This window comes from Ornithorhynchus anatinus, chromosome X1 (assembly GCF_004115215.2).
Source record: "Ornithorhynchus anatinus isolate Pmale09 chromosome X1, mOrnAna1.pri.v4, whole genome shotgun sequence".
In the NCBI taxonomy this organism is placed as follows: domain Eukaryota; kingdom Metazoa; phylum Chordata; class Mammalia; order Monotremata; family Ornithorhynchidae; genus Ornithorhynchus; species Ornithorhynchus anatinus.
This window is the reverse complement of record NC_041749.1, coordinates 44,227,990-44,253,063: the sequence shown is the minus strand read 5'-3', so window position 1 is coordinate 44,253,063 and position 25,074 is coordinate 44,227,990. Positions and strand designations below refer to the sequence as shown.

At 51.5% G+C, this 25,074-nt stretch overlaps 1 protein-coding gene and 1 non-coding gene across 2 annotated transcripts; both read left to right on the top strand.

The window, feature by feature from the left end:
• The first annotated feature begins 907 nt into the window (after positions 1–907).
• Positions 908–1,045, top strand: LOC114806704. Its single transcript, XR_003754766.1, has one exon. It is a non-coding gene; the product is annotated as a small nucleolar RNA SNORA7 (small nucleolar RNA).
• A 5,631-nt stretch (positions 1,046–6,676) lies between these two features.
• Positions 6,677–18,705, top strand: CDKN2AIPNL (CDKN2A interacting protein N-terminal like). The gene is made up of 3 exons (XM_029052283.2): positions 6,677–6,952; positions 11,555–11,654; positions 18,194–18,705. Exons 1-3 carry the CDS (start codon positions 6,690–6,692, stop codon positions 18,203–18,205), a joined length of 375 nt encoding a protein of 124 aa, XP_028908116.1. The 5' UTR covers positions 6,677–6,689; the 3' UTR covers positions 18,206–18,705.
• The last annotated feature ends 6,369 nt before the right edge of the window (positions 18,706–25,074 follow it).

The window sequence follows — 25,074 nt, the reverse complement described above, 5'->3', positions numbered from 1 at the left end:
GAGACACCCGTTCTAAGCCCCCCTACTCTGTGACTGGCCTGCAAGGGTGTGAACTTGGGTAAGTCACTTAACCTCTCTGGGCCTCAGTTTCCTCCTCTGTAAAATGGGGATGACACCTGGGGATAAGTCAGGAGGACCTGGGTTCTAGTACAGGCTCCACCGTGTGTCTGCTATGTGACCTTGCGCAAGTCACTTCACTTCTCTGGGTCTCAGTTTCCTCATCAGGAAAATGGGGATTATGACCATGAACCCCATGTGGGACAGGAAATGTGTCCTACCTGAATACCTTGAATCTACCCCAGCGCTTAGAATAGTGACTGGCACATAGTAAGTGCTTAATAAATACCATTTTAAAACAACCAACCAAACAAAGAGCATTTCATTTAAATGGGGGAATGAGTGCTGCATCCAATATAGTCAACCTGCCTCTACCACGGTGTTTTGGAACATATTAAGCACTTAATAAATACCACAACTAACTAACCTCTGCCCCTGTGGGGCAGGTTCAGGCTCAGATTTGGAAGTTGACCGTTTCCAGGACTTCTTTCAAAGTAATAAAGAGGCAGTTTGAGCTATCATTAATGGAATGGCTCGCCATGTCCTCATACTCTCACCCCAGATGGAACCAGAGGCTCTGTCTGGGAACCGGCACCCACATTCCCCCGGTCCACGAGCTCGTCCAAGGCTCCACCCAGATCTCCTCATTAATCATCGTCGATGGTCTTTGCTGAGCGCTTACTGGGTGATGAGCACTGGACTAAGCACTTGGGAGAGGACAATCCGACAGAGTGGGTAGACAGGTTCCCTCCCCGCAATGAGCTTATGATTTAGATCTCTGGGTGGCTTTGAGGCAGGATAGGGAAGGGACTGTGTTCAATCTGAATATCTTGTATCTAGCTTGGGGCTTCCCCTCTCAGGGTTGCACCTGGAGAGTTTCCAGTCCTCTACCGGTCTTGGCTATGGGAAGGAGAGTCAAGCAGAGGCCTACCCATTCCAATCCTAGCTTGGGCAGTGGCTAGCGAGTGGAAAGCAATTTGCTACAAGTCAAAACTAACCCAGGCAGGGCAGTGGCGGCAGGGGAGAGAGTCAAAAGTGGAGACTCGAGTTTATTATGTGGAAGGCAGAAATGGTAAACCACTTCTGTATTTTTACCAAGAAAACTCTGTGGATACACTACCAGAATGATTGCAGATGGAGAGCAGGGCGTTCTGGGAGAGATGTGTCTGTGGTGTCGCTATGAGTCGGAAACGATATGACGGCATAAGACAGACAAAAAGCTTGGGGCTCATCACAGTATTTGACACACAGTAAGCACTTAAATACCACCATTATGACTGTTACTATATAAATTATTTACTCCTAATTATTATTAGGAGACTAATGTCTGTCTCCTCCTCTAGAAGGTAAGCTCAGTGCTGGCAGGGAACACGTCTACCGAACTCTGTTATTTTGTATTCTCCCAAGCTCTGAGCACAGTGCTCTGCACACCAAAACTACTCTGCAAATCTCATTGATTATAATAATAATGATGATATTTGTTAGGCAGTTATTCTGTGCCAAGCACTGTTCTAAGTGCTGAAACAGATAGGGTTGGACACAGTCCCTGTCCTATGTGGGGTTCACAGTCTCACTCCCTATTTTACAGATGAGGTGACTGAGGCACAGAGAAGTGAAGTGACTTGCCCAGCAGATAAGTGGAGATAAGTGGCAGAGCCGGAATTAGAACCCATGACCTTCTGACTCCCAGGCTTCCGCTCTATCCAGTTAGCCATGTTGCTTCTCCTCATGAAGGGTGACTATACGTCACACTCTGGGCCAGCCACCCTTAGCTGTGGAGGTGATGGCGGAGGGGAAAGTTGGGGAATGGCTGTGGTCACCATGACTGTGCCCACCATCACATCACCGAGGGTCCTCTAGCTTTTCTCTGGGCCGTCATTGTCAACCGTCATTATTGTCATCATCATCGTCATCATCACCGACCTCTGGTGGCGGCGGTATCCGGCTCCTCAAAAGCTCCACTCCCATCCCTCCGAAATGATCAATCTTCCTGGCCCTTTACCAACATGTAAGACAACAATCATAACCTCAGTCAGAGGATCCAAAGTATTTATTGAACCCCTACTGAGCATAAAGCGCTCTACTCATCTCTTGGGAGGCAGCACAGCCTAGTGGAAAGAGCAAGGGGCTGGGAGCCGGGAGACCTAGGTTCTTATCTCAACTCTGCTGTGTGCCCCAGGACAAGTGACAACCTGGTGGGACCTCAGTTTCCTCATCTGTAAAATCATCAGTGGCATTAACTGAGCACTTACTGTGTGCAGAGCACTGTACAAAGCGCTTGAGAGAGTACAATACAACAGAATTGGTAGACATTTTCAGTGCCCACAGCAGTGAAATGGGAATAAGACGCTTGCTCTCTCTAGCCCTTAGTTCAGAAGTCACTGTGGATCTAGGACATACTCCAGTGCTTGGCACGTAGTGCTTAAAAATTACCATCGCTAGCTTTTATGTCCATCCTTACTGTATGACCTTGGGTAAGTCGCTTCACTTCTCTGGGCCTCGGTTTCCTCATCTATAAAATGGTGATTGAGGCTGTGAGCCCCAAGTGGGACAGGGACTGTGTCCAACCTGATTTGCTTGTATCCACCCCAGCACTTAGTTCAGTGCCTGGCACATTGTAAGTGCTTAACTAATATTATTATTATTATTACTATTATTGTTACTGAAAGGAAAGGTACTGAGCGAAGCAGAGGATTTCTGGGAAAGGTGATTCTGCTCAGGGGACCAATGTGAATCAGGGTGAATCAGCAGCACTAAGCCCTGGGGTAGAAGAGACAATCACTGGGCCCTGAGATCCGAAGGCCAAGCAAGAACCTGACTGAATACAGGAGCGGGAACAGCAGAGCTGGGCTGGACTGTGCTCCCCTCCAAAGAGAGGGAAAAAAATCACAGTGGAGGAAGGATCAAGTGCAGAATGGTTAACCCCGGGGTGCAAAAGCCACCAAAGCCAAGCAGGACCCCTTCCACCAGACTGTAGGCACAGAAGCTCTGACTTGGCCCTCCCACCAAAGACGGTGGATGATCTCTTCGGGAAAACAGGTGTGGCACTGACCACTAAGCAATTAATGGACAAGACCTGCTAAGGATGAAGATTTGTATAAAAATAGATCACGATGGAGACTGATGGAGCCACCACCACAGGAGCGGCTCTGGGGATTCTCCCCCCACTGGAGACATTAACTCTGGCCTCACGTGGCAGAGCCTGGGGCTTCTGGGGCGCTTCTGTGTGGCCTGGCCTGAGTTTGAATGTGGGCTCCACCGCTCGCCTGCTGGGTACCCTTGGGCGATCAATTTCTCTGTGCCTCAGTGCTCCCTTTTGTAAAAACAGGGGTTTGATACGTGTTCTCCTGCCCCCTCAGACTTAGAGCCCCGTGTGGGACAGCAACCGGGACAGACCCGGTAATTATAATAGGTAGACACCACGCTACTTCTCTCCGCCTGGGAGGAAGGAGAGGGAAAAAGAAGAGCACGGAGGAGGGGTAGAGGAGAAGGAGGAGAAGGGGGGAGGTGGGGGAAAGGGGCAGGACCAAAGCCACCACCATCAGCAGAAGGGGCATAGGGTCTGTGAGGAGGGACCACGGGAGAGGACAAGTAGGAAGGGCTCTCTGTGGGCAAGGAACTTGTCTGCTACCTGGTGTACTCTCCCAAGTGCTTAGTGGAGTGCTCTGCACCTAGTAAAGGCTCCATAAATACCACTGACTGATAGATTGATTGATAAATCGATTAAGGGCGAGGGCAGCCCAGAGGCTGGGTTGTGAGGGAGTTCGGGACCTGTCCTCCCCCAAGTAAGACTGTGAATTCCAGGAGGTCAGGGGTCAAGTCTGCTAATTCCGTTGCGTTGTACTCTCCCAAGGGCTTAGTGCAGTGTTCTGCACATAGTGAGCATTCAATAAATTCATTCAATAGTATTTATTGAGCGCTTACTATGTGCAGAGCACTGTACTAGGCGCTTGGGATGAACAAGTCGGCAACAGATAGAGACAGTCCCTGCCGTTTGAAGGGCTTACAGTCTAATCGGGAGAGAGGGACAGACAAGAACAATGGCAATAAATAGAGTCAAGGGGAAGAACATCTCGTAAAAACAATGGCAACTAAATATAATCAAGGTGATGTACATTTCATTAACAAAATAAATAGGGTGATGGAAATATATACAGTTGAGTGGACGAGTACAGTGCTGAGGGGATGGGAAGGGAGAGGGGGAGGAGCAGAGGGAAAGGGGGAAAAGAGGGTTTAGCTGCGGAGAGGTAAAGGGGGGGTGGTAGAGGGAGTAGAGGGAGAAGAGGAGCTCAGTCTGGGAAGGCATCTTGGAGGAGGTGAGTTTTAAGTAGGGTTTTGAAGAGGGAAAGAGAATCAGTTTGGCGGAGGTGAGGAGGGAGGGCGTTTCAGGACCGCGGGAGGACGTGGCCCAGGGGTCGACGGCGGGATAGGCGAGACCGAGGGACGGTGAGGAGGTGGGTGGCAGAGGAGCGGAGCGTGTGGGGTGGGCGGTAGAAAGAGAGAAGGGAGGAGAGGTAGGAAGGGGCAAGGTGATGGAGAGCCTTGAAGCCTAGAGTGAGGAGTTTTTGTTTGGAGCGGAGGTCGATAGGCAACCACTGGAGTTGTTTAAGAAGGGGAGTGACAGGCCCAGATCGTTTCTGCAGGAAGATGAGCCGGGCAGCAGAGTGAAGAATAGAGCGGAGCGGGGCGAGAGAGGAGGAAGGGAGGTCAAAGAGAAGGCTGACACAGTAGTCTAGCCGGGATATAACGAGAGCCCGTAGCAGTAAGGTAGCCGTTTGGGTGGAGAGGAAAGGGCGGATCTTGGCTATATTGTAAAGGTGAAACCGGCAGGTCTCGGTAACAGATAGGATGTGTGGGGTGAACGAGAGAGACGAGTCAAGGATGACACCGAGATCGCGGGCCTGAGAGACGGGAAGGATGGTCGTGCCATCCACGGTAATAGAGAAGTCTGGGAGAGGACCGGGTTTGGGAGGGAAGATGAGGAGCTCAGTCTTGCTCATGTTGAGTTTTAGGTGGCGGGCCGACATCCAGGTGGAGACGTCCCGGAGGCAGGAGGAGATGCGAGCCTGAAGGGAGAGGGAGAGGACAGGGCAGAGATGTGGATCTGCGTGTCATCTGCGTAGAGATGGTAGTCAAAGCCGTGAGAGCAGATGAGTTCACCAAGGGAGTGAGTGTAAATGGAGAACAGAAGAGGCCCAAGAACTGACCCTTGAGGAACTCCAACAGTTAAAGGATGGGAGGGGGAGGAGGCGCCAGCGAAGGAGACCGAGAATGACTGGCCAGAGAGGTAAGAGGAGAACCGGGAGAGGACGGAGTCTGTGAAGCCAAGGTGAGATAAGGTTTGGAGGAGGAGGGGATGGTCGACAGTGTCAAAGGCAGCAGAGAGGTCAAGGAGGATCAGAATGGAGTAGGAGCCATTGGATTTGGCAAGAAGGAGGTCATGGGTGACCTTAGAGAGAGCAGTCTCGGTAGAGTGGAGGGGACGGAAGCCAGATCGGAGGGGGTCTAGGAGAGAATGGGAGTTAAGGAATTCTAAGCAGCGATTGTAGACGCCTTGTTCTAGGATTTTGGAAAGGAAGGGTAGTAGGGAGATAGGGCGATAACTGGAGGGGGAAGTGGGGTCAAGAGCGGGTTTTTTTAGGATGGGGGAGACGTGGGCATGTTTGAAGGCAGCGGGGAAGGAGCCATTGGAGATTGAGTGGCTAAAAATAGAAGTTAAGGAAGGGAGGAGGGCAGGGGCGATGGTTTTAATAAGGTGAGAGGGGATGGGGTCCGAGGCGCAGGTGGAGGGGGTGGCACTTGTGAGGAGGGAGGAGATCTCCTCTGAGGATACTGCAGGGAAGGATGGGAAAGTAGGGGAGAGGGTTGGTGGGGGGGGAGGGGAGAGGCGGAGGGGTGACTTTGGGGAGCTCAGACCTGATTGTGTTGATTTTCGTGAGGAAATAGGTGGTCAGAATAAATGCCATTAATTAATTGAGTGGTGCCTACCAACCTCATTGCACTCTCCCTAGCGCTCAGTGCAGTGTTCTGCAGCCCGTAAGCCAGCAAGAGATGCCATTTTTCGAGGGTTACTAATGGCCCTCCCCCCCGTTCAAAGGCTTATTTTTAGGCACATCTCCTCCAAGAGGCCTGCCCAGACTTCGCCCCGCTTTTCCTCCTCTCCCACTCCCATCTCCGTCGTCCTCTGCTCTTCCCCCTCGTCCCAGCCCCACCGCACGTAAGGACATGTCTGTCATTTTAGTGACTTGGATTGACGTCTGCCTCCCCTCCTCTAGGCCGTGAGCCGGCTGTGGGTAGGGAATGTCACTGTCTACCGCTGCATCGTGCTTTCCCGAGCGCTCCGCTCTCCGCTCACGGTGAGCGCTTAATAAAGACGACCGAGGACGGACGGGCGGGCGGACGGGCGGACGGGCGGACGGGCGGGCGGACGGACGGACGGGCGGGCGAAGGAACGAAGCGGGTAAGGCTGAGCCAGCTGGGGAGTCAGTCCTCCAGAGCAGCGGAGACGAGGCTGCCCGAGCAGTAGAGACGAGGCCGCGGAGGCGGCGGGCGGCGGCGCTCTAGCGGCGGCGGGCGCGCGGCGCGGTGGGCGCCGGGAAGGCGGCGGGCCCGGCGCGGGCGGGCCCGGCGCCATGGTCGGGGCCGAGGCGGCGGCCGTGGCGGAGCTGGTGAAGGAGAGCCGGCAGGTGGCCGAGCTGGCCGAGCGCTTCCGCGCCTACTCGGAGAGCGAGAAGCACTGGAAGGTCCGGATGGAGTTCATCCTGCGCCACCTGGCCGACTACCGGGACCCCCCGGCCGGGACCGGGGGAGGAGGGGACCGGGGGGCCCGGCGGACCCTCGACCAGCTCCTCGCCCTCTCCATGGTCTGGGCCAACCACCTCTTCCTCGGCTGCAGGTGCTGACCCCTGACCCCCGACCCCCGACCCCTGTCCCTCCCGACCTGGGCCGCCCCCTCAGGCCTCTCCGCCTCGCCGCCCTCCCTTTTGCCCTCGCCCGCCTCGGCGGCCGGCAGGCCGAGGTCGTCGGTTCGACTCCCGGCTCAGTCCGAGGTCGTCGGTTCGACTCCCGGCGCCGCCACTTGGCAGCCGGGTGACTCTGGGCCGGTCACTTCACTTCTCTGCGCCTCACTTCCCTCGTCTGTAAAATGGGGCTGAAGACGCTGAGCCCCACCTGGGACAGCCTCGTTACCTTGGATCTACAGCAGGGCTTGGCACATAGGGAGCACTTAAAAATGCCGTCATTATGATCGAATGTCTATAATTATCGTTATTGTCTAATATCTAAGAGATTAGATCCTCGTGGATTAAGAGATGCGGCTCGGTTTAGTAGAGGGTACCGGCTCGGGAGCCGGACGTGGTGGGTTCTAATCCCGGGTCCTCCACTTGGCTGTGTGACTTGGGGCAAGTCGCTTCGCTTCTCCGTGCCTCAGTTCCCTCATTTGTAAAATGGGGATGAAGACTGTGAGCCCCACGTGGGACAACCTCATTACCTTGTATCTACCCCAGCGCTCAGCGCAGTGCCTGGTACATAGTGGGCACTTAACAGCTACCATCATTAGTACTAAACCGGTCCAGGCTCTAACCATCCTCGCCCCCTCCGCCTTCGCTTTCCTTTGGGGGTGGGAAGGGAGATGGAGGGAGTTTGCAGCCCAAACTACTGCTCTCTCTCTTCTTCTCCCTTCCAATCAATCGATGGTATTCATTCATTCATTCATTCATTCATTCATTCAGTCGTATTTATTCATTCATTCATTCAATAGTATTTATTGAGCGCTTACTATGTGCAGAGCACTGTACTAAGCGCTTGGGATGAACAAGTCGGCAACAGATAGAGACAGTCCCTGCCGTTTGACGGGCTTACAGTCTAATCGGGGGAGACGGACAGACAAGAACAATGGCACTAAACAGCGTCAAGGGGAAGAACATCTCGTAAAAACAATGGCAACTAAATAGAATCAAGGCGATGTACAATTCATTAACAAAATAAATAGGGTAACGAAAATATATACAGTTGAGCGGACGAGTACAGTGCTGTGGGGATGGGAAGGGAGAGGTGGAGGAGCAGAGGGAAAAGGGGAAAATGAGGCTTTAGCTGCGGAGAGGTAAAGGGGGGATGGCAGAGGGAGTAGAGGGGGAAGAGGAGCTCAGTCTGGGAAGGCCTCTTGGAGGAGGTGATTTTTAAGTAAGGTTTTGAAGAGGGAAAGAGAATCAGTTTGGCGGCGGTGAGGAGGGAGGGCGTTCCAGGACCGCGGGAGGACGTGACCCAGGGGTCGACGGCGGGATAGGCGAGACCGAGGGACGGCGAGGAGGCGGGCGGCAGAGGAGCGGAGCGTGCGGGGTGGGCGGTAGAAAGAGAGAAGGGAGGAGAGGTAGGAAGGGGCAAGGTGATGGAGAGCCTTGAAGCCTAGAGTGAGGAGTTTTTGTTTGGAGCGGAGGTCGATAGGCAACCAACCACTGGAGTTGTTTAAGAAGGGGAGTGACATGCCCAGATCGTTTCTGCAGGAAGATGAGCCGGGCAGCGGAGTGAAGAATAGACCGGAGCGGGGCGAGAGAGGAGGAAGGGAGGTCAGAGAGAAGGCTGACACAGTAGTCTAGCCGGGATATAACGAGAGCCCGTAATAGTAAGGTAGCCGTTTGGGTGGAGAGGAAAGGGCGGATCTTGGCGATATTGTAGAGGTGAAACCGGCAGGTCTTGGTAACGGATAGGATGTGTGGGGTGAACGAGAGGGACTGAGCTCTTGCTGTGTGCCGAGGACTGTACTAAGTGCTTGGGAAAATACAGTACAACAGAGATGGTAGATGCACTCCGGAACCAGGAGGAGTTTACAATCTCGAGGTGGAGGCAGACAATAAAAAAGATTATGATTAGGGGAAATAGAGGATAATCAGATCTGCGTAAGTCTTACGGGGACGGGATGGGTATAGTACGGAGGAGAGGGCCAACGGGGGAAATAAAGGGCTTAGTTTGAGAAGGTGTCTTGGAGGAGCTGTGATTTTAGGAGGGTTTTGACGGTGGGGAGAGTGGTGGACTGTTGGGTGTGAAGTGGGAGGGAGTTCCAGGCCCGAGGGAGAATGTGGTCGAGGGGTCGGTGGTGGGATAGGTTGCTGATAGAGGAACAGAGTGTGCAGGCTGAGCTGCAGTAGATGGGTGAGGCGAGGTAGGATGGGGCAAGCCTATCGAGTGCCTTAAATCCGACGGTCAGGAGTTTCCGTTTGGTACAGAAACGGATGGGTAACCCTGGAGGTTTTTGAGGAGGTGAGTGGTGTGGACTGAACATTTTTTCAGGAAAGTTATCCCGGCGGCAGAGTGAAGTGTGGATTGGAGAGAGGAGAGGTGGGGAGGCTGATGCAGGGGATGAAGGAGAGGAAGGAATGATAGATAATACCAAAGTTGAGTTTGAGAGATGGGGAACTTTGGGATGTTAACAACTGGGATGGAGCAGGAAGCCTTTATTGTAATAACAGTCATGATTTTTATTTTCTTCCCATTTTACAGATGAGGAAACTGAAGCCCAGAGAGCTTAAGTGACTTGCTCAAGGTCACACAACAGGCCAGGATCAGAATTGGGGTCGGAACGGGGGGTCTCCTGACTCTGGATCCCCTGCTTCTCCCACTAGGTCAGGTTGCCTCCCCCAAGAGTTTTTTTTGGATTGTTGGTGTGAGTGGTGTGGGCAGGTTGTTTTCCCTACCACTCCAAGTGAAAGCCCAGAGAAGCAGAGCAATGGTTCGTTTTTGGGAATTGTTCAAAGAGCAAAAATGGTTTCTCGTATTTGGAAAAGGCCCAAAGAAAACAGATGCTCTGGCCCGAGACACTCTTGAAACCCAAACCCGACAGCCTTGATTGGATTAACTGGTCAAATAGAGCAGCCTTTTGTGTAGAGTAGCAAAACATTGGGTAGAGTCCCCTCTACCCAATTAAAACCCCTTCCTGTTTCTAGGGGAGGCAAGTTGGATGATTTTTGCCATCAGTTTCCTCCCAGATATTGGCTTCTGTGTCCTTCAGTTTTCTCAGCTCTAAAACGGGAATTTGCTATCATAGCCTCCTCCCGTGTAGATGCTGCGAGGCCGAGTTAGGTGCCCCGGAAAGCGGTTGAGCCTCTGAAGAAACCACTCGTGATTTTGAAAGTGAGGGACAGGTGGGTTCCCCACCGATGGTGTCTGAGTGAGTCCTCAGTGGAAAGCCCCGAGTCCCAAGGATGTCATTGAGTCCTGTCCTTTGCTCCTGCCCTCAGTCCTGTTTTGTTTTTGTTTTTAATGGTATTTGTGAAGCACTTGAATCAGGCCCTTAAGCACCAAGGTAGATACGAGCTGACCAGGTTAGGCACGGTCCCTGTCCCACATGGGGGTTCACCGTCTTAATCCCCATTTGGGAACTGAGGCCCAGAGACGCGAAGGAACTTGCCCAGGGTCACACAGCAGACAAGTGGCGGATCCGGGATTAGAACCCAGGTCCGTTAAGCTCCCAGCCCCGGCCTCTACCCACTAGACCATGCCGCTCCCTGACCGACGCGAGATTCCCCGGGCTGCTCTTAACCTCGCCTGGCAGACCCCCAGCCTCCTAGGCCCAACTCATCTACTCACGGGACGAGGCGAGGGCGGGAGCAAAAGCATTCCATTTGCAAACTGGTGGGAAGGGAGAAGCCCAGTGGCCACAAGTTGCGGAGACAAAGGACCGAAAAGACCGTGAGAGGCAGTCCTAGATTGGAAGCTTCTTGAGGGCTAGGATTGTGTTTACCACCTCTGTTGTACTTCTCCCAAAGAATTTACAGCATTCTGCCACAGGGCCAGTGTCTCTTCCACCCTTCATGTGAGGCAAAGACCACTCCTTGTTCACCTTGGGCCAGGGATAGAACGCCAGATTTTCTGGGACAGTTTTCCATGAAATCAACCTGCCTCATGCCAAAAAGCCCCCCCTTCTTTTATAGTTGTAATAATGATATAATAATTGTGGTATTTGTTAAGTGCACACTGTGTGTCGGGCACCATACTAAGCACTGGGGTGGATTCAAGCAAATTGGGTCAGACACAGTCCATGTTCCACATGGGGCTCACACTCTCATTCCCTACTTGGCAGATGAGGTAACTGAGGCCCAGAGTAGTGAAGTGACTTGGCCAAGGACACACAGCAGACAAGTGGCAGAGCCGGAATTTCAACCCACGACCTTCTGACTCCAGGCCCGTATTCTATCCACTTCGCCATCCTGCTGGTTGTAGTCCCACGTGAAGAAAGATGCTTTCAGCATCGTTCTCCAGGCCTCCCCATTGTCTGATCCTGAAGTGTCGGGTTCCGGGCCTCTCCTCGACCTCCCTCCGTGGGCAGCCCCCAGGCGGAGAGGAGCCATTCCGTAACCCGAAGGGCCCCGTGCTTCCGCTGGTGGGTTTCCCCAGTGGTATCGTGTTAGTCTGGGGATATGGCCCAATGCATCCTGTTTCTTATTAGTCCTCTGCTCTCAGTCATTCTTCTTTCCAGGCTTTTACCTGACTTTTTATCGTGCAGCTACAACAAGGACCTCTTAGACAAGGTGATAGAAATGGCCGAGGGGATTGAAGTGGAAGACTTGCCCCACTTTACGACCAGAGACGAATTAATGCAGAAGGTAAGTGGAGTGTATTTTGGAGTGCAGTTTGATTAGTGCTGTTGGCTTTCACTGTCAAGGTGGGAAGTGCCGTTTAGAGTTCCTTTCGCACATTCGACACGTTTGGAAAAGGAGACCCCAGGTTTTGTGTTGGAATGTGTTTTTGCAACCCAGCAGCAGTAGCAAGCGCTCTCCCTTTTTCGGTCGTTGTTTTATTTTTTATTCTTTGTTCAGTGACGTGAGCCTTTTCAGAGCTCCATCGCAGAAACACTGTAGCGGGGCAATAAATTCTGCACTGTTGATAGAGTAACAAGCAGCTGCGACCTCTAGTATTTGCCACGCTGCAGCTCTGAGCCCCTGAATTTATCTAGTGAGTAAATGTTGCCAGGATATGCGTAAATAACAGATCATCGTAATGTCTCTTATTCTTTGCAGTGGCTGGTAGGGATCGTCTGGCCAGATTAATTTTAAAGTTTGCAGATGTGAATGCAGATGTTTCATGACCCCTTAGGACTCAGTCCAGCCACATGGGCCGAATAGTAGAAACAAACTCTGACCTAGCCGGGCCCAGCTGCTGGCCTCACAGTGAGCGGGAGGGGGTGTGAAACCAGAATTATGGGGTCGGTTTCTCCCCTTAAGACCCGGAGCCCCATGTGGTACAGGGACCATGTCTGGCCTAATTGTTTTGTCTATTTTTTTTTAAAGTGGTATTTGTTAAGCATTTACTATGTACCAGGCACTCTTCTAAGTAGATAAAAAGGATAAACAGGTTGGACAAAGTCCCTGTCCCACCTGGGCCTCAAAATCTTTATCCCCATTTGACAGATCAGGGAATTGAGGCACAGAGAAGTGAAACAGCTTGCCCAGACTCACCCAGCAGATAAGTGGCAGATGCGGGATTAGAACCTAGGCCCTCTTCACTAGGTCATGCTGCTTCTCTTTTCCAGCGCTTACTCCTGTACTTGGCACATAGTAGACCCTCAACAGGTTCAGAGCGCTTCGGAAGTAATAATGTTGGTATTTGTTGGTATTTGTTAAGCGCTTACTATGTGCCGAGCACTGTTCTAAGCGCTGGGGTAGTCACAGGGGAAGTACAAAACAAGCGAGTGATACATTCTCTGCAAGTAACCAAAATAAATAATTGAGTGTACAATTGAATAAGCATATATGAGTCGAGTACAAGGCAACTGTTTCAACATGTCTATTACGCCAGCCGTGGGATGTGTCTGACGTCCTGGCTAGATAGAAGACAGTCAGATCGGGCCCAGTCCCTGTCTCACATGGACTCACATTGTCAGAGGGAGGGAGAGCGACTATTTATATCCACTTTGCAGTTGAAGGAACTGAGCCCCAGAGAGGATGAGTGACTTGCTAAAGGCCACCCCAGCAGATCAGGGCAGAGGTGGGATTAGAACCCACCTCTCCAAATTCCCAGGGTCGACCGCCACACCTTACCGCAGGGAACAGCAGAGGAAAGCTGCCATTCTGGGTCAAAGGGAATCTTTTGGGGGTAAAAAAGGGTTACTGGTCCCCCTGGCCCAGGCCATGGGCAACCCAGGTGGTCTCGAACTCCAACCCGGCTTGGGGCTTCTCGGGGATATGGCCTTGCCTAGTGAGGCTGTTCTCCACTGGCTGGGGAAAGGAGACAGAGCCTTGCTCAGGGGCTTTTGGAAGGAGGTGGAATTTCCAGAAGAGCCATCAGCCCAGGGTTTGAAATCAAACGGTCACAAGGTGGGGAATAATAGTAATAACAATATGGTATTTGTTAAGCTCATACTATGTACCAGGCACTGTACTGAGCGCTGGGGCGGGTAAAAGCAAATCAGGTTGGACACTGTCCATCCCGTGTGGGGCCTCACAGTCTCGATCCCCATTTTACAGATGAGGTAACTGAGGCACAGAGAAGTGAAGTGACTTGCCCCAGGTCACAGAGCAGACAAGTGGTGGAGCCGGGATTAGAACCCGTGGCCTTCTGACTCCCCGGCCCGCGCTCTGGCCACTACACCATGCTGCTTCTTACTGTTAGCCAGGGAACCTGGCCTGGTGGAGGAAGTTTTCCCAGTCTCCATGGGCCGATCGAGGTTTCGCATCACACTTAGGACTCAGGGTTTTGACAAGGGCAATGATTATCAAGCACCTGTTGTAAATTAAAGGCATCTATGAGGTGTTCTGTGATTTCACACCGCCTCTCCGAAGTCTTCTCCCTCATGGGCACCACCATTTTTCTGTCCCTTTTGGGAGTACCGTGAAACTAGTGGGAAGAACATGGGGCTGGGAGAACGGAGGTCTGGGTTCTAGCCCCAGTTCTGCCACTTGCCTGGGTAAGTCACTTAATTTCTCCGTGCCTCAGTTTCCTCATCTGTAAAGTGGCGATAAGATACTAGCTTCCCCTCCCACCTTAGAACGTGAGCCCCATGTGGGGCAGGGACAGTGCCCAACCTGATGATCCTGTATCCGCCCCAGCACTTAGAACTGTATTTTGTACATATTAAGCACTTAACCAATACCCTTGTTTATCATCATTATTACAGCATTCTTGAGAATTTACTCTTGCCAAGCCAGTGAATATAGTATGGTCCCAGTAAGAGAATGCCTTTTAAGAAGCTTAGATTCACTATGACTTTAAAAGAAAAAATCAATGCCACCTCAACCCTAAACAGCCCTGAACTATTTGCAATTTGAGGCCTGCTAATTTTGGGATCTCCGGAATAAGCTTGTTCCATGCTTGTGTCAACTTCCTTCAAAGAAACCTCCCGCTTTCATAGTAGCCAAGTTTAATTTTAGACCGTCGATGAGACTTCAACCTAAACTCAGCCAGTCCTGGAAAATGAGATACCGAACCGGGAGGGAACATGATGTCTTGCCAGTTGTCAGAACCTGCCCCAGACGAGCACGTTCGGAGAACAGGTTACCTTTTGTGTGGCAAAGAGGCTTTGGGTGTCCCCTTTCCCGTGGAAGGAGATCCAGGAGGGACCAGTAGAAGAGGGTTGATGGGAGCCAGGTACTTTACAGCAAGTTCTTTTTTAAAACATTTTTTTAATGGTGTTTTTAAACACTATGTGTCAAGCACAGTTCTGAGCGCTGGGGTAGACACAGATGGATCAGGGTAGACACAGTCTATCCCACATGGGGCTCACAGTCTAAGTAGCAGGCAGAAGAGATGTTGAATCCCCCTTTTATCGGTGAGGAAACTGAGGCACAGAGAAGTTAAGTGACGTGCCCAAGGTCACCCAGAAGATAAGCGACGGAGCTGGGAGTAGAACCCAGTTCCTCTGTGCACTTTCCACGGGGCTACACTGCCTGTGTGTGTGTGTGTGTGTGTGTGTGTGCGTGTACACGCACTGCCTCTCATTTGCTCCTGTCGTGTGGCCCAGAGAGGCGGAGACGGCAGTGGTGGTGTTAGCAAATATTAGGAAGCTGTACTTGTCCGGGGACAAAAGAGACCGATTTGGCACAGTCCTGCTGAAAATATCTCTGGCTTTTCCTCCCCAAATGGATTCTTCGAAGTAAAATGAAGCTAGCCCAGCGGAGACAGACTAAATAACTGACATGGGATTGCCAGATGAGACAGTGGGAAGGACTTGGGATTTTCCCCAAAGGGTTTATGTAAATTCATTTTCTCTCTCTCTCTCTCTCATGCTAGCTCTGTGGCCACCATCCATCTCTGTGGAGTGGATAACAAGAGCAATAAAAAAGTGGCATGATCTAGTGGAGTCAGAAGAACTTGGGTTCTAAACCTGGTTCCACCACTTGTCTGCTGGGTGACCTTAAGCAAGTCATTTTGCTTCTCTGGGCCTCAGTTCCCTCATCTGTTAAGTGGGGATTAGGACTGTGAGTCCCATGTGGGACAAGGAATGAGTTCAAACTGATTAGTTTGTATCTGTCCCAGCACTTAGTTCAGTGCCTGGCACATAGTAAGCGCTTAATTATTCTAAAAAATAACAATAGAAATTGGAGTACTCATTAAGCACTGACTGTCTCCTACCAAGCACTGAGGTAAATACAAGTCCTGCATGTGGCTAACAGTCCAAGGGGGAGGGAGATCCAGGTGATGATCCCCATTTTACAGATGAGGAAACTGAGGCACGGGGAAGATAAGTGATTTGCCCAAGGTCACAGAGCAGGCAAGGGGTGGAGCCGGGAGTTGAACCCAGGTCCCCTGACCTCTAGGTCCAGGTTCTCACCCCAAGGCCTCGCTGCTTATGGATGTGGAACTGTGTGGGCCCATTTAGCCTGCCTTCTTTTCCCCCTCTGAGCAGATCAATCCAGCCCGTCCCCAGTTTGAGACAGGGAGGATTTGGCAGACTGTAGGGATTACGGCTCTTCCAGTGGGAGAAGGAAGCAACGGAAACTGAAATGACAAATGAAACAGGTCTCACAAACAATCGTAATTACCAGAACCCCCATTCCAAGACACATTGTGTGAGCTCATGTTCTTGGCCCACTTGCTCCTTAATGAGCTGGGCCCCAAATTCTTTGATTGATTGATTCAGTCGTATTTATTAAGTGCTTACTGTGTGCAGAGCAGTATACTAAGTGCTTGGGAAACAATAAAGAGTGACCATCCCTGCCCACAAAGACCTCACAGTCTAGAGGGGGGAGAAAAACATCAGTACAAATAGACATCAATATAAATAAATCACAGATATATACTTAAGTGCTGTGGGGCTGGCAGTGTGGCCACAGCCATGTTAGAAGAGAGTTATTTCAGCAGCCATCAGAGTTAATACTTCCAAGGTAGTGTCGCGATTTGGCAGAAAGAGCAGCCGAAAGAGGAGAAAGATACCATATTGGCCTGAAGGAAAAAGTTGTCAGCATCTCTATGTTTTATTTGCCTGAAATCTCTTTAAAGCAGAAGGGAAAGAGGCATGCATGAGGAATGAGTGGGAATCACCGGCGAGCAACATAACTGTAAAGGAAAGGTGGACGGGGAGGTGACCCGGATGGTGGCCATTTTAGGACTCTGCGATGACCCCTTCACCTCGGCGATTCCAGTGGGAGGCAGAGGTCAAGTGGCATTAGACGCCCGCATGACGGGATCCCAACAGTAGCAGGGTAGCGGCAAGGAATGTGGGCACCTTATGGCCTGGGCCCACAGTCCCCCAGGGATTCCCACCCTGGACTGTGTTCTCCTCAGCCCCCTCCTGCTGCTATTCACAATAGCGATAAGCAGAAAGGGAGACATAAAAGCCACGAAGAAGTAAGTCAGTCAGTCGTATTTATTGAGCGCTCTCTGTGAGCGGAATGGCAAGGCCAGGGGCTTGGGAGTCAGGGGACCTGAGTTTTAATGCCGGCTCTGCCACCTGCCTGCTGTGTGACCTTGGGCAAGTCACTTAGCTTCCCTGTGCCTCTGTTGCCTCATCTGTAAAATGGGGATTAAGACTGTGTCCAACCTGATTAGTTTGTATCTACCCCAGCACTTAGTATAGTGTCTGTACATAGTAAATGCTTAACAAGTATCACTTAAAAAAAAACAAAACCTACCCAAATCATTCATTGGCACCACCAAGCTGCTCAGAAATCTTCTCGAATATGTGGTTATAGCCACATCGATCCCCTCGCGCTATGTGGAGTCATTATCCAAAGATTGGTTCACATTGACTTGAAGCCATTGGAGGGGATCCTGGCTCGAAATTGATGCTCTTCCCGTCTTTACCATTTGCAGACATGTGTTTACAGTTTCCCTCAGTGTAGAAAATATAAAACCTCCAATCACTTAATATGGTTTTTTGTTTTATTTTGTTGATTTCCTTTTATGGTATTTGCTAAGCGCTTACTTATGTACAAGGCACTATTCTAAACCCTGAGGTAGATACAAGGTAATCAGGTAATCAGTCCCTTTCCCATGTGGAGCTCACAGTCTTAATCCCCATTTTACAGATGAGGTAACTGAGGCACAGAGAAGTTAAGTGATTTGTCCAAAGTCACTTAATTTGAAGTCACTCTCTTCTGCATCACCCTGACTTGCTCTCTTGGTTCTTCCCCCCTCCCAGCCCCAGAGCACTTTTGTACATATCTGTAATGTATTTATATTAATATCTGTCTGCCATGCTCTAGATTGTAAGCTCGTTGTGGGCAGGGACTGTGTCTGTTTATTGTTGTATTGTACTCTCCCAAGTGTTTAGTACAGTGCTCTGCACAGAGTAAGTACTCAATACGATTGAATGAATAAATGAAAGTCACACAGTAGACAAGTGGTGGAGCCAGGATTAGAACCCAGGTCCTTCTGACTCCCAGGCCCGTGCTTTACCCATTACACCACGCAGCTTCATGTGGGAGTAGGAACAATTAAGGGTTTGTGTTGTTTCTGCTTTTTAGAATAGTTTGTCCCAAAACAACAGAGAAAAAGGTAGAGTTTAAAAGTGTTTCCATTTGCTGCCTGAAGTTGTAGTCTAGTGTAGGCCTGAGTGTCAAGGCAGGAAAGGAGGACGTTGGCTAGCATTCTGCCCGACTTTGGGGGGTAAAACTTTAGAATCTCTGGACAGAAAAATGAGACTGAATCATTTCAGCTTTGGGATGTAGAGACTCATTTTAACTTGTCTTCCTAATTATTTTTGCAGCACCAACGCTAGCACAAAAGACACCGCATCACGTTTCTATCCCAGCACCGAGTCCTTGAAAATGGAAGATCGGATGGATGTGCTACTAGCCACGCCACCTCGTACAAGGGCTCCAGAGAAGTCACACTCGAAGAGAGATGGGAATTAAACGGAATCATTCAGGGTTGTTTTTTTAAAACCGCCAGTCTTGTGGGGGGTGTCACTCTGAATAGCAAGTAAGACTCTTCTGCTTGCCGATGACGAAGTCAAAGGCACACGTCACCGAGAGAAACCCTCTGCCCTTTTTTATTTTCAGTTTTCATGTCGTTTTCCATTTTCAAAAACGACTTAAATGATTTGTTTTTAAAATGTATGACAGGAATGGTCGGTTTCAGTCATATAACTTAGTATTCCAGTTTTTATACTTTTATGCAACAGTGTCATAGGATAGCTTATTTTCCCATGGAAACAACAGTTCACAGTTTTTTTTTTCTTTTATATCCATGTATTGTTAATAAAATAAGAAAACGAAACATGCAGCCTCTGCCCGTCACAGATGGGTATCTTGGGCCCGGGAACTGGATTAAACTGTAGAATTCTCAGGCCGGCAGAGGCCTGAGAGATGTCTTTAATGCAAAGGCATAGACATGCAGGACAAACTTGGACCCTTCCGTTTGGGCTGGGGAGAGGGGTGTTCCTTGATTTCGGGGGCAGAAGCAGGTGAGGGTTCTTACTCGAGAACACGTCTGGTGCTGCTGATGACGGTGGCAGGCGTGACTGACAGGCCTCTGGCCTTAGTGTTTTGAGTGGAATCAAAGGCGGCTGAGAGTGCAAATGGGGACCGCACTACCCAGGAGGATGATGGAACCGTAAAGGTATTGGCTGAGCACCTGCTGGGTGCGATGCCCTGTGCGAACGGTTGGGAAAGCCCAAAGGTCTGTGAGCCCTTCCTTGCCCCGCCCACCACTATGGGTTCCTGGCATGCAGGGTCACAGGTCCTCATGTGTTGAGGGGAGGGAACCCCACCCAAAAATGCTGGGGAAGAGCTGCTCTTCTTCGTAGACCCCATTATCCCCTGCCTTGCCCTCCCGTGGAACTGGCCAGCCAGCCCAGGTAGCCAGGAAGCTCTTCACAATAGAAGACCTCACCTCTCACACCCTGCTCCCTCTCACGCCCTCCTGCCATGCTTAGATTGAGGACAACACCCATCAGCCATGCCTTCCCTGGGTCGGAGCCAAAGTCCATAATCCCTATTCTCAGGACCCTTGGACTGGTGGTGGGATGCGGGTTCGCCAGACACCCTACCCTCTTTTTCTGGCCACGGTAGCGGTTGAGAACATCCAGGTACCCCCTTCAGCATTTCACACCCAGAAAGCCGATATTAAACCACCTCCCAGCCTTTCCTCCCCCCGAGGCGATTTCCTTGGTACCTTGGGCGTTTCTTTGGGGATCTCGCTTGCTGGCCCTCGACCCCACTCGTGGCTCTCCTTGGCCCTCCTGCCCCCTCTCCACGAGCCCAGCACCGCACTGAGTCTTCCAGGAATTTGAGCCGGGCTCTTCCTTGGTGATTCCGACCTGCTGGACTCCCAGGATCCTCAGGTAGGTTTGTACAACAGTGGGACAATCCCAGAGTTGATGGAAGGAGCGCAAACCACCTCTCCTACGTCCTGCCTCCATTGCTCAGATCCCCCTCTCCTCCCACCATGTTCCCCAAGGTCTCACCCTCTCCCACCCGCCGTGACTCAGTCTCCCCCAGACTCCTGAGGGTTGTGCAAGCCCAGACGCTCAGCCACCCTCGTCCCCCCTCACCCAGTCTGGCTAACAAAACTGGTTCCAGGAGCCAACATCCAATGGAGGGGTTGGCTTAGTCCACGGGCCCTCTGCTTAGGGAGTTTGTGCCGTCAGCTGGGCCAGGGGCTACAGGGCTGCCGTGGTGGGGCAGGATGTTTGGAAGCACTGCCACAGGGTTGACCTGTGCACTTCTATCATCCCTGCTGAGTCCTGGATTTTTTTCCCCCCATCGGATTTGGATACATCCGGTATTCCTCCCTAGTTTGTATTGCCCCCTAATTTCCCCTTCCCCCCATTGTATACCACTCAGACCTTAGCCTGGATTGAGTTACTTTTTGGCCACTTCTCCAGCCAACCACGCTTCCTTAGAATTCACATGTCCTAGCTTCTGTTTCTCCCCTCCTTTCCCTTCCTCTCCCCACCATTTTCCTTTTCCCCTCTCTTTTTCATCCTTACTCTCCTTTTTTCCCCACCTTTAGCGTCTTCTCCTTCCCCCCACCTTCCCTCTCCTCTCCTCCTTTGCCCTTTCCTCCTTTCCCTCCTTAACCCTTTCCTTTCTTTTCCATAGGCCACGTGGTATAGTGGAAAGAGCACAGGCCTGGGAGTCAAGGATTTGTGTTCTAATCTGGGCTCTGCCACTTCTCTGCTGGGTGACCTTGAGCAAGTCATTTCCCTTCCTCTGTGCCTCAGTTCTTTCTTCTGCAAAATGGAGATTAATACTTGTTCTCCCTTCCTACTTAGACTGGAAGCCCCCGTGGGACCTAATAATAATAATAGTGGTATTTATTAAGCGCTCATGATGTGGCAAGCACTGTACTAAGCCCTGGGATAAATTCAAGATACTCAAGTCCTAGATGGACTTCACAGTCTAAGTAGGAGGGAGAATGGGTATTGAAACCCCATTTTGCAGATGAGGGAGCTGAGACCCAGAGGAAGTGAAGCGACTTGCCCAAGATCACACAGGAGATGCGTGTTAGAGCCAGGATTAGAACCTAGGCCATCTGACTCCTAGGCCCATGCTCTTTCTACTAAGCTGTGTTGCTTCTCTTCTGATTATCTTGTATCTACCCCAGTGCTCAGTTCAGTGCTCGACACATAGCCAGTGCTTAACAAATTCCACAGTGAATTAATTCCTCCTCCCCTTGATCTCCTTTCCTCTAGCTTCCCTTCTTCCTCCTCCCCCATAGCCTGCTTTCCTTGGAACACTTACCCAAATTTCCTCAGGATGGAGTCTTCCCTCCAGGAGTCCGTCCAAGTGCCAGGACCTTGCCTCGGCAGGATCGAGAGCCCGCAAGGAACAATGCCGCTTACCCTCTCTCTTCCTGGCGGTCAGGTTCCTCCAGGGCCCATCTCAGGAATGGCTCCTTTGTCCCACGAGGCTTTCTGGGCCAGGGGTCGGCAGGAGGGAAGGAACAACATGCTCCGAGCCCTCAGGGAAAGGGGAACGGGTGGGGTGGATGTGGACTGTGCTAACAGCCTCTCCGGGAAAGGATTCAATCAGCATCCCTTGAAAATGACCTCCCACCTTAGGTCCAGGTTCCACCGCCCCCCCTGGCCCTGCCGAGGGTGTATGGACCCTAGGCAGGCCCCAGTCAGAGCCTCCCCCGATCGGGCCCCGACACGCTGCAGTATCTCTGCCAGGCAAGCCTAGCCGATCTTCGCTTGCCTGCCCTCGTGGCATTTAAACAATTACAGATGCCCTTGGTGGAAATCGCCACCCATCCTGCATACACATTGCTAATCGATCGCAAATGTCAGAAAAATGCTGAATCGCTCTCACCTGAGCTGAGGCTGAAACGGCATAAATGACAGGCAGGTAAGCCGGTCACTCCCGCCTGGCCTTCGGCACGGGCTCCGGGCCGGGCTCTCAGTTTGGCACGGGGATGCACGCCCACTGCAGTCTCGGACTGTCAGACGAGCAGGTTCTACTGGGCCGTTTGTAAATTCTGCCTCTAGTTCAAACAAGCAGGTTTTACTGGGCCGCTTATAAATTCTGCCTCTGGTTGGGTTTTAGTGGAGCGTGACCTCGCCGGGAAAGGCATTAGCTCCCCTCGGTTCCATTTAAGAAAGTCATTCTGTGCTTGAACGTGGGAGTGGTACTCCAGTGAAGCCCATCTTATGGCAAAAGTCCACTCAGATGGCCATCAGCTCAATGGGAGTTGATGCGCCTGGGGAGAGGGGTTTTGGAAGAGTCTGACAGGATTGACGTTTTTAAAAACAAATTTCTCTATTACCATCATATCCACCAGTAGCTGCATGGCCTCGTGGAAAGAGCATGGGGTTATTAGAGGCCCTAGGTTCTAATTCTGGCTTTACCAGTCTATCCCCTTGTGACCTTGGGCAAGTCACTGACCTCTGTGCTTCAGTTTTCTCAACTGTAAAAAGTAAGGATTCAATTCCTGTTCTCCCTTCTATTAAGCCCCATGTGGGACAGGGACTTCGTCTGACCTGATACCTTGTATCTACCCCAGCACTTAAAAAAGTGCTTGACACATAGTAAGCGCTTAACCAACACCATAATAATAATTAGCAGAATGTTTTTCACCCTTGCCATTCCTTGCTACTGTAAAATTGTCAGTGCACAAAGTCAATCAGTGGAATTTATCGAATGCTTACTTTGGGTAGAGCACTGTAGTATGATGCCTGGGAGAGTGCAATTCACAATCCCTTCCCTAAAAGAACTTACTCAAGGTTCCAGGAAGGCTCAGACAGAGGCTGGGAAAAAGGAGCTGCACGCTTTCAGTCGATCAGTGGTCTATATTGAGCACTTATTGGAGGTTCTGCCCTCTAGACTTGGGAGCACTTGTGGCCAAGGAACATGTCTACCAACTCGGTTGTATTGTGCTCTCCCAAGCACTTAGTTCAGTGTTCTGCACGGAGTAAGTGCTCACTATGTACCATTGATCGATTGATTGCAGAGCACTGCGTGTTTAGCACAAATGATTCCTCTCTACACTGGACTGGCACCCATGAACTTGTGAACCTTGTTTGCAAGTTTAGACTCTATGTGGAAAGAAGATTTCCTAATTCTTAGTATTATAGCTAAGTGGTGTAATGATAACCGACGTTATAGCAGAACTGCCTTGGATCTGTCTCCCCTCATTCCCTACACCTTCCAGAGCTCAAGGAGAAATTAGATGGAAAACACACACCATCAGTGGAAAAAGATGATGGGTGGTTAGACCTGCATTTGAGTCACAGCTCTGCTACCGGTCCATTCTATGACTCTGGGCAAGTCAACCATTTCGGGCCTTGGTTTCCTCACCTGTAAAATGGGGATAAGATACCTCCCTACCTCTTAGGTTGAAAGTCCCATGGGGGAAGGGACTGTGCCCAATCTGATTACAGTGTATCTGCCCCAGGGCTTAGCAGAGTGCTTGGCACATGCCAATGTTCCCTGGAAGGAAGACCAAAGCTAGGAGAGGATCTTCTGCTCCTGCCCCATCTGTACCCTCCCTGGAATCTGGGTCTCCTCTGAACTAAGGCTTTCCCTGTGCCTGGTTTGGGGTTCTGTCCATTTCTGTGGCCCTGCCCTTCAGTTTGTACTCAAATCTTTTTCACAAGATTCTCTGGGCCCTGGAAGGTACAAGACCACTAGAATTTCAGGGGCTGTGGCACTGAGACTGGGGAATGCTCCAAAGCCCCTAGACCCCTATTCCGACTCCCGGCCGGCCTCGCAGTGTTTGGAAAAGCCAGAGACACCAAGCTGAGGCCTGAAAAGTTTCCTCTGACCCCACCCGCCTTCTGTCTGGCTTTCAATCTGTCTGTGCCTGGGTCTCCCTTGGCCCCCGCTGCCTGCCATCCTCGAGGCCCAGCCTGACTTCTCTGGGCTGAGTAGAAGAGCGGGAGAGCAGGATGCTCTCACGTGCCATTTTGTGGTGGCATGCCGACTACTGGTGATCCTGAAGCATTTCTGAGTTGAGGGGAGGGTCCCCTGGCCTGGTGAGGTGGGGAGGTGGGTGTTTGCTGGCTGCCGTCAGCTGTGCCAGAGCCCCACCCCAGAACCAGGCCTTGAGCCTTTGGCTGAAGGGGCCACTCTGCTCAGAGCAGGGCAGCGGCAAACCTTTTCCTCATTGGAGGTCTGTCGCTCCCCACCCCGGGGGCTGTCCGTCCCCCACACGCCACCCTGTGACTGTGAAGAAGGAAAATAGGAACTGGCCCAGCTGGAGTCATCTGCTTAGTCACATGGGCGGTGTCTGGGGCCGCTCGGGCCGTGGGAGGAAGAGCAGCTGTGAAGGCCAGGAGACGGAGCTAAGGAAGGAGGAGGGGTGCCCCGGCCTGCCGAAGCCTCTGGCTCAGCACCACCACACCCCCTTCTTGCCCACCCCGGGACAGGCTCTCCACAGGAAAGAGGTGGGGCACCCAGGCCTGCCGAAGCTTCTGGCTCAGTCAGTCTGTCAGTCAGCCAGTCAATCGTAGTCACTGAGCATTTACTGTGTGTAGAGCACTGTAGTAAGCACTTGGGGTTCAGCTTCCCACACCCCCATCCTCCCCATGGGAAAGATGGGTCCTGCTGTGAGGCAAGCATGTGGCAGAAATGGCCACGGGCAGATCACTGGGAGCTGGCTACTAATCGAGTCCCAGAAAAGGAGACCATTAGCCCTGGATCTTGGAGCTGGATGGAGTGGCACTGGATGGGTACCACTGAACGGGTACCTCTGGATGTGTGCCGGTGCCCAAGAGGATAGCAGGGTGGTGGCTGGGAGAGTAGCAGGGGATAAAGGGAGAAAGACTGAGAGAGATCGGGGGGAAGGAGTAGATGGGAAATGACCGGCGGCATGATCCTCGGGAGGAGGGTCAGCTCCAGGATCAGAAGGGTGGCCTCGGGTCTGGGAGTCAGAGAGCCTGGGTTCTAAATCCCAACCGTGCCACTTACTTGCTGGGTGACCATGGGCAAGTCGCTTCATTTCTCTGGGCCTCAGTTCCTTCATCCGTAAAATGGGCATTAAGACTGTGAGCCCCATGTGGCGTGGACTGCATCCAAACCGATTATTTCACATCTAGCCCAGCGCTCGGTACAGGGCCTTGCACACCGTAAGCATTTGACAAATACCGTTTTTAAAAAATATTGTTTTGCCTTGCCCATCCATAGAAAAAGGGGCTCCCGGCTG

Bases quoted from the DNA above. Each gene is read 5' to 3' on its own strand.
- CDKN2AIPNL (XM_029052283.2), top strand. From the start codon at position 6,690: ATGGTCGGGGCCGAGGCGGCGGCCGTGGCGGAGCTGGTGAAGGAGAGC. The intron at 6,953-11,554 runs GTGCTGACCCCT...TTTATCGTGCAG, and splicing joins CACCTCTTCCTCGGCTGCAG to CTACAACAAGGACCTCTTAG.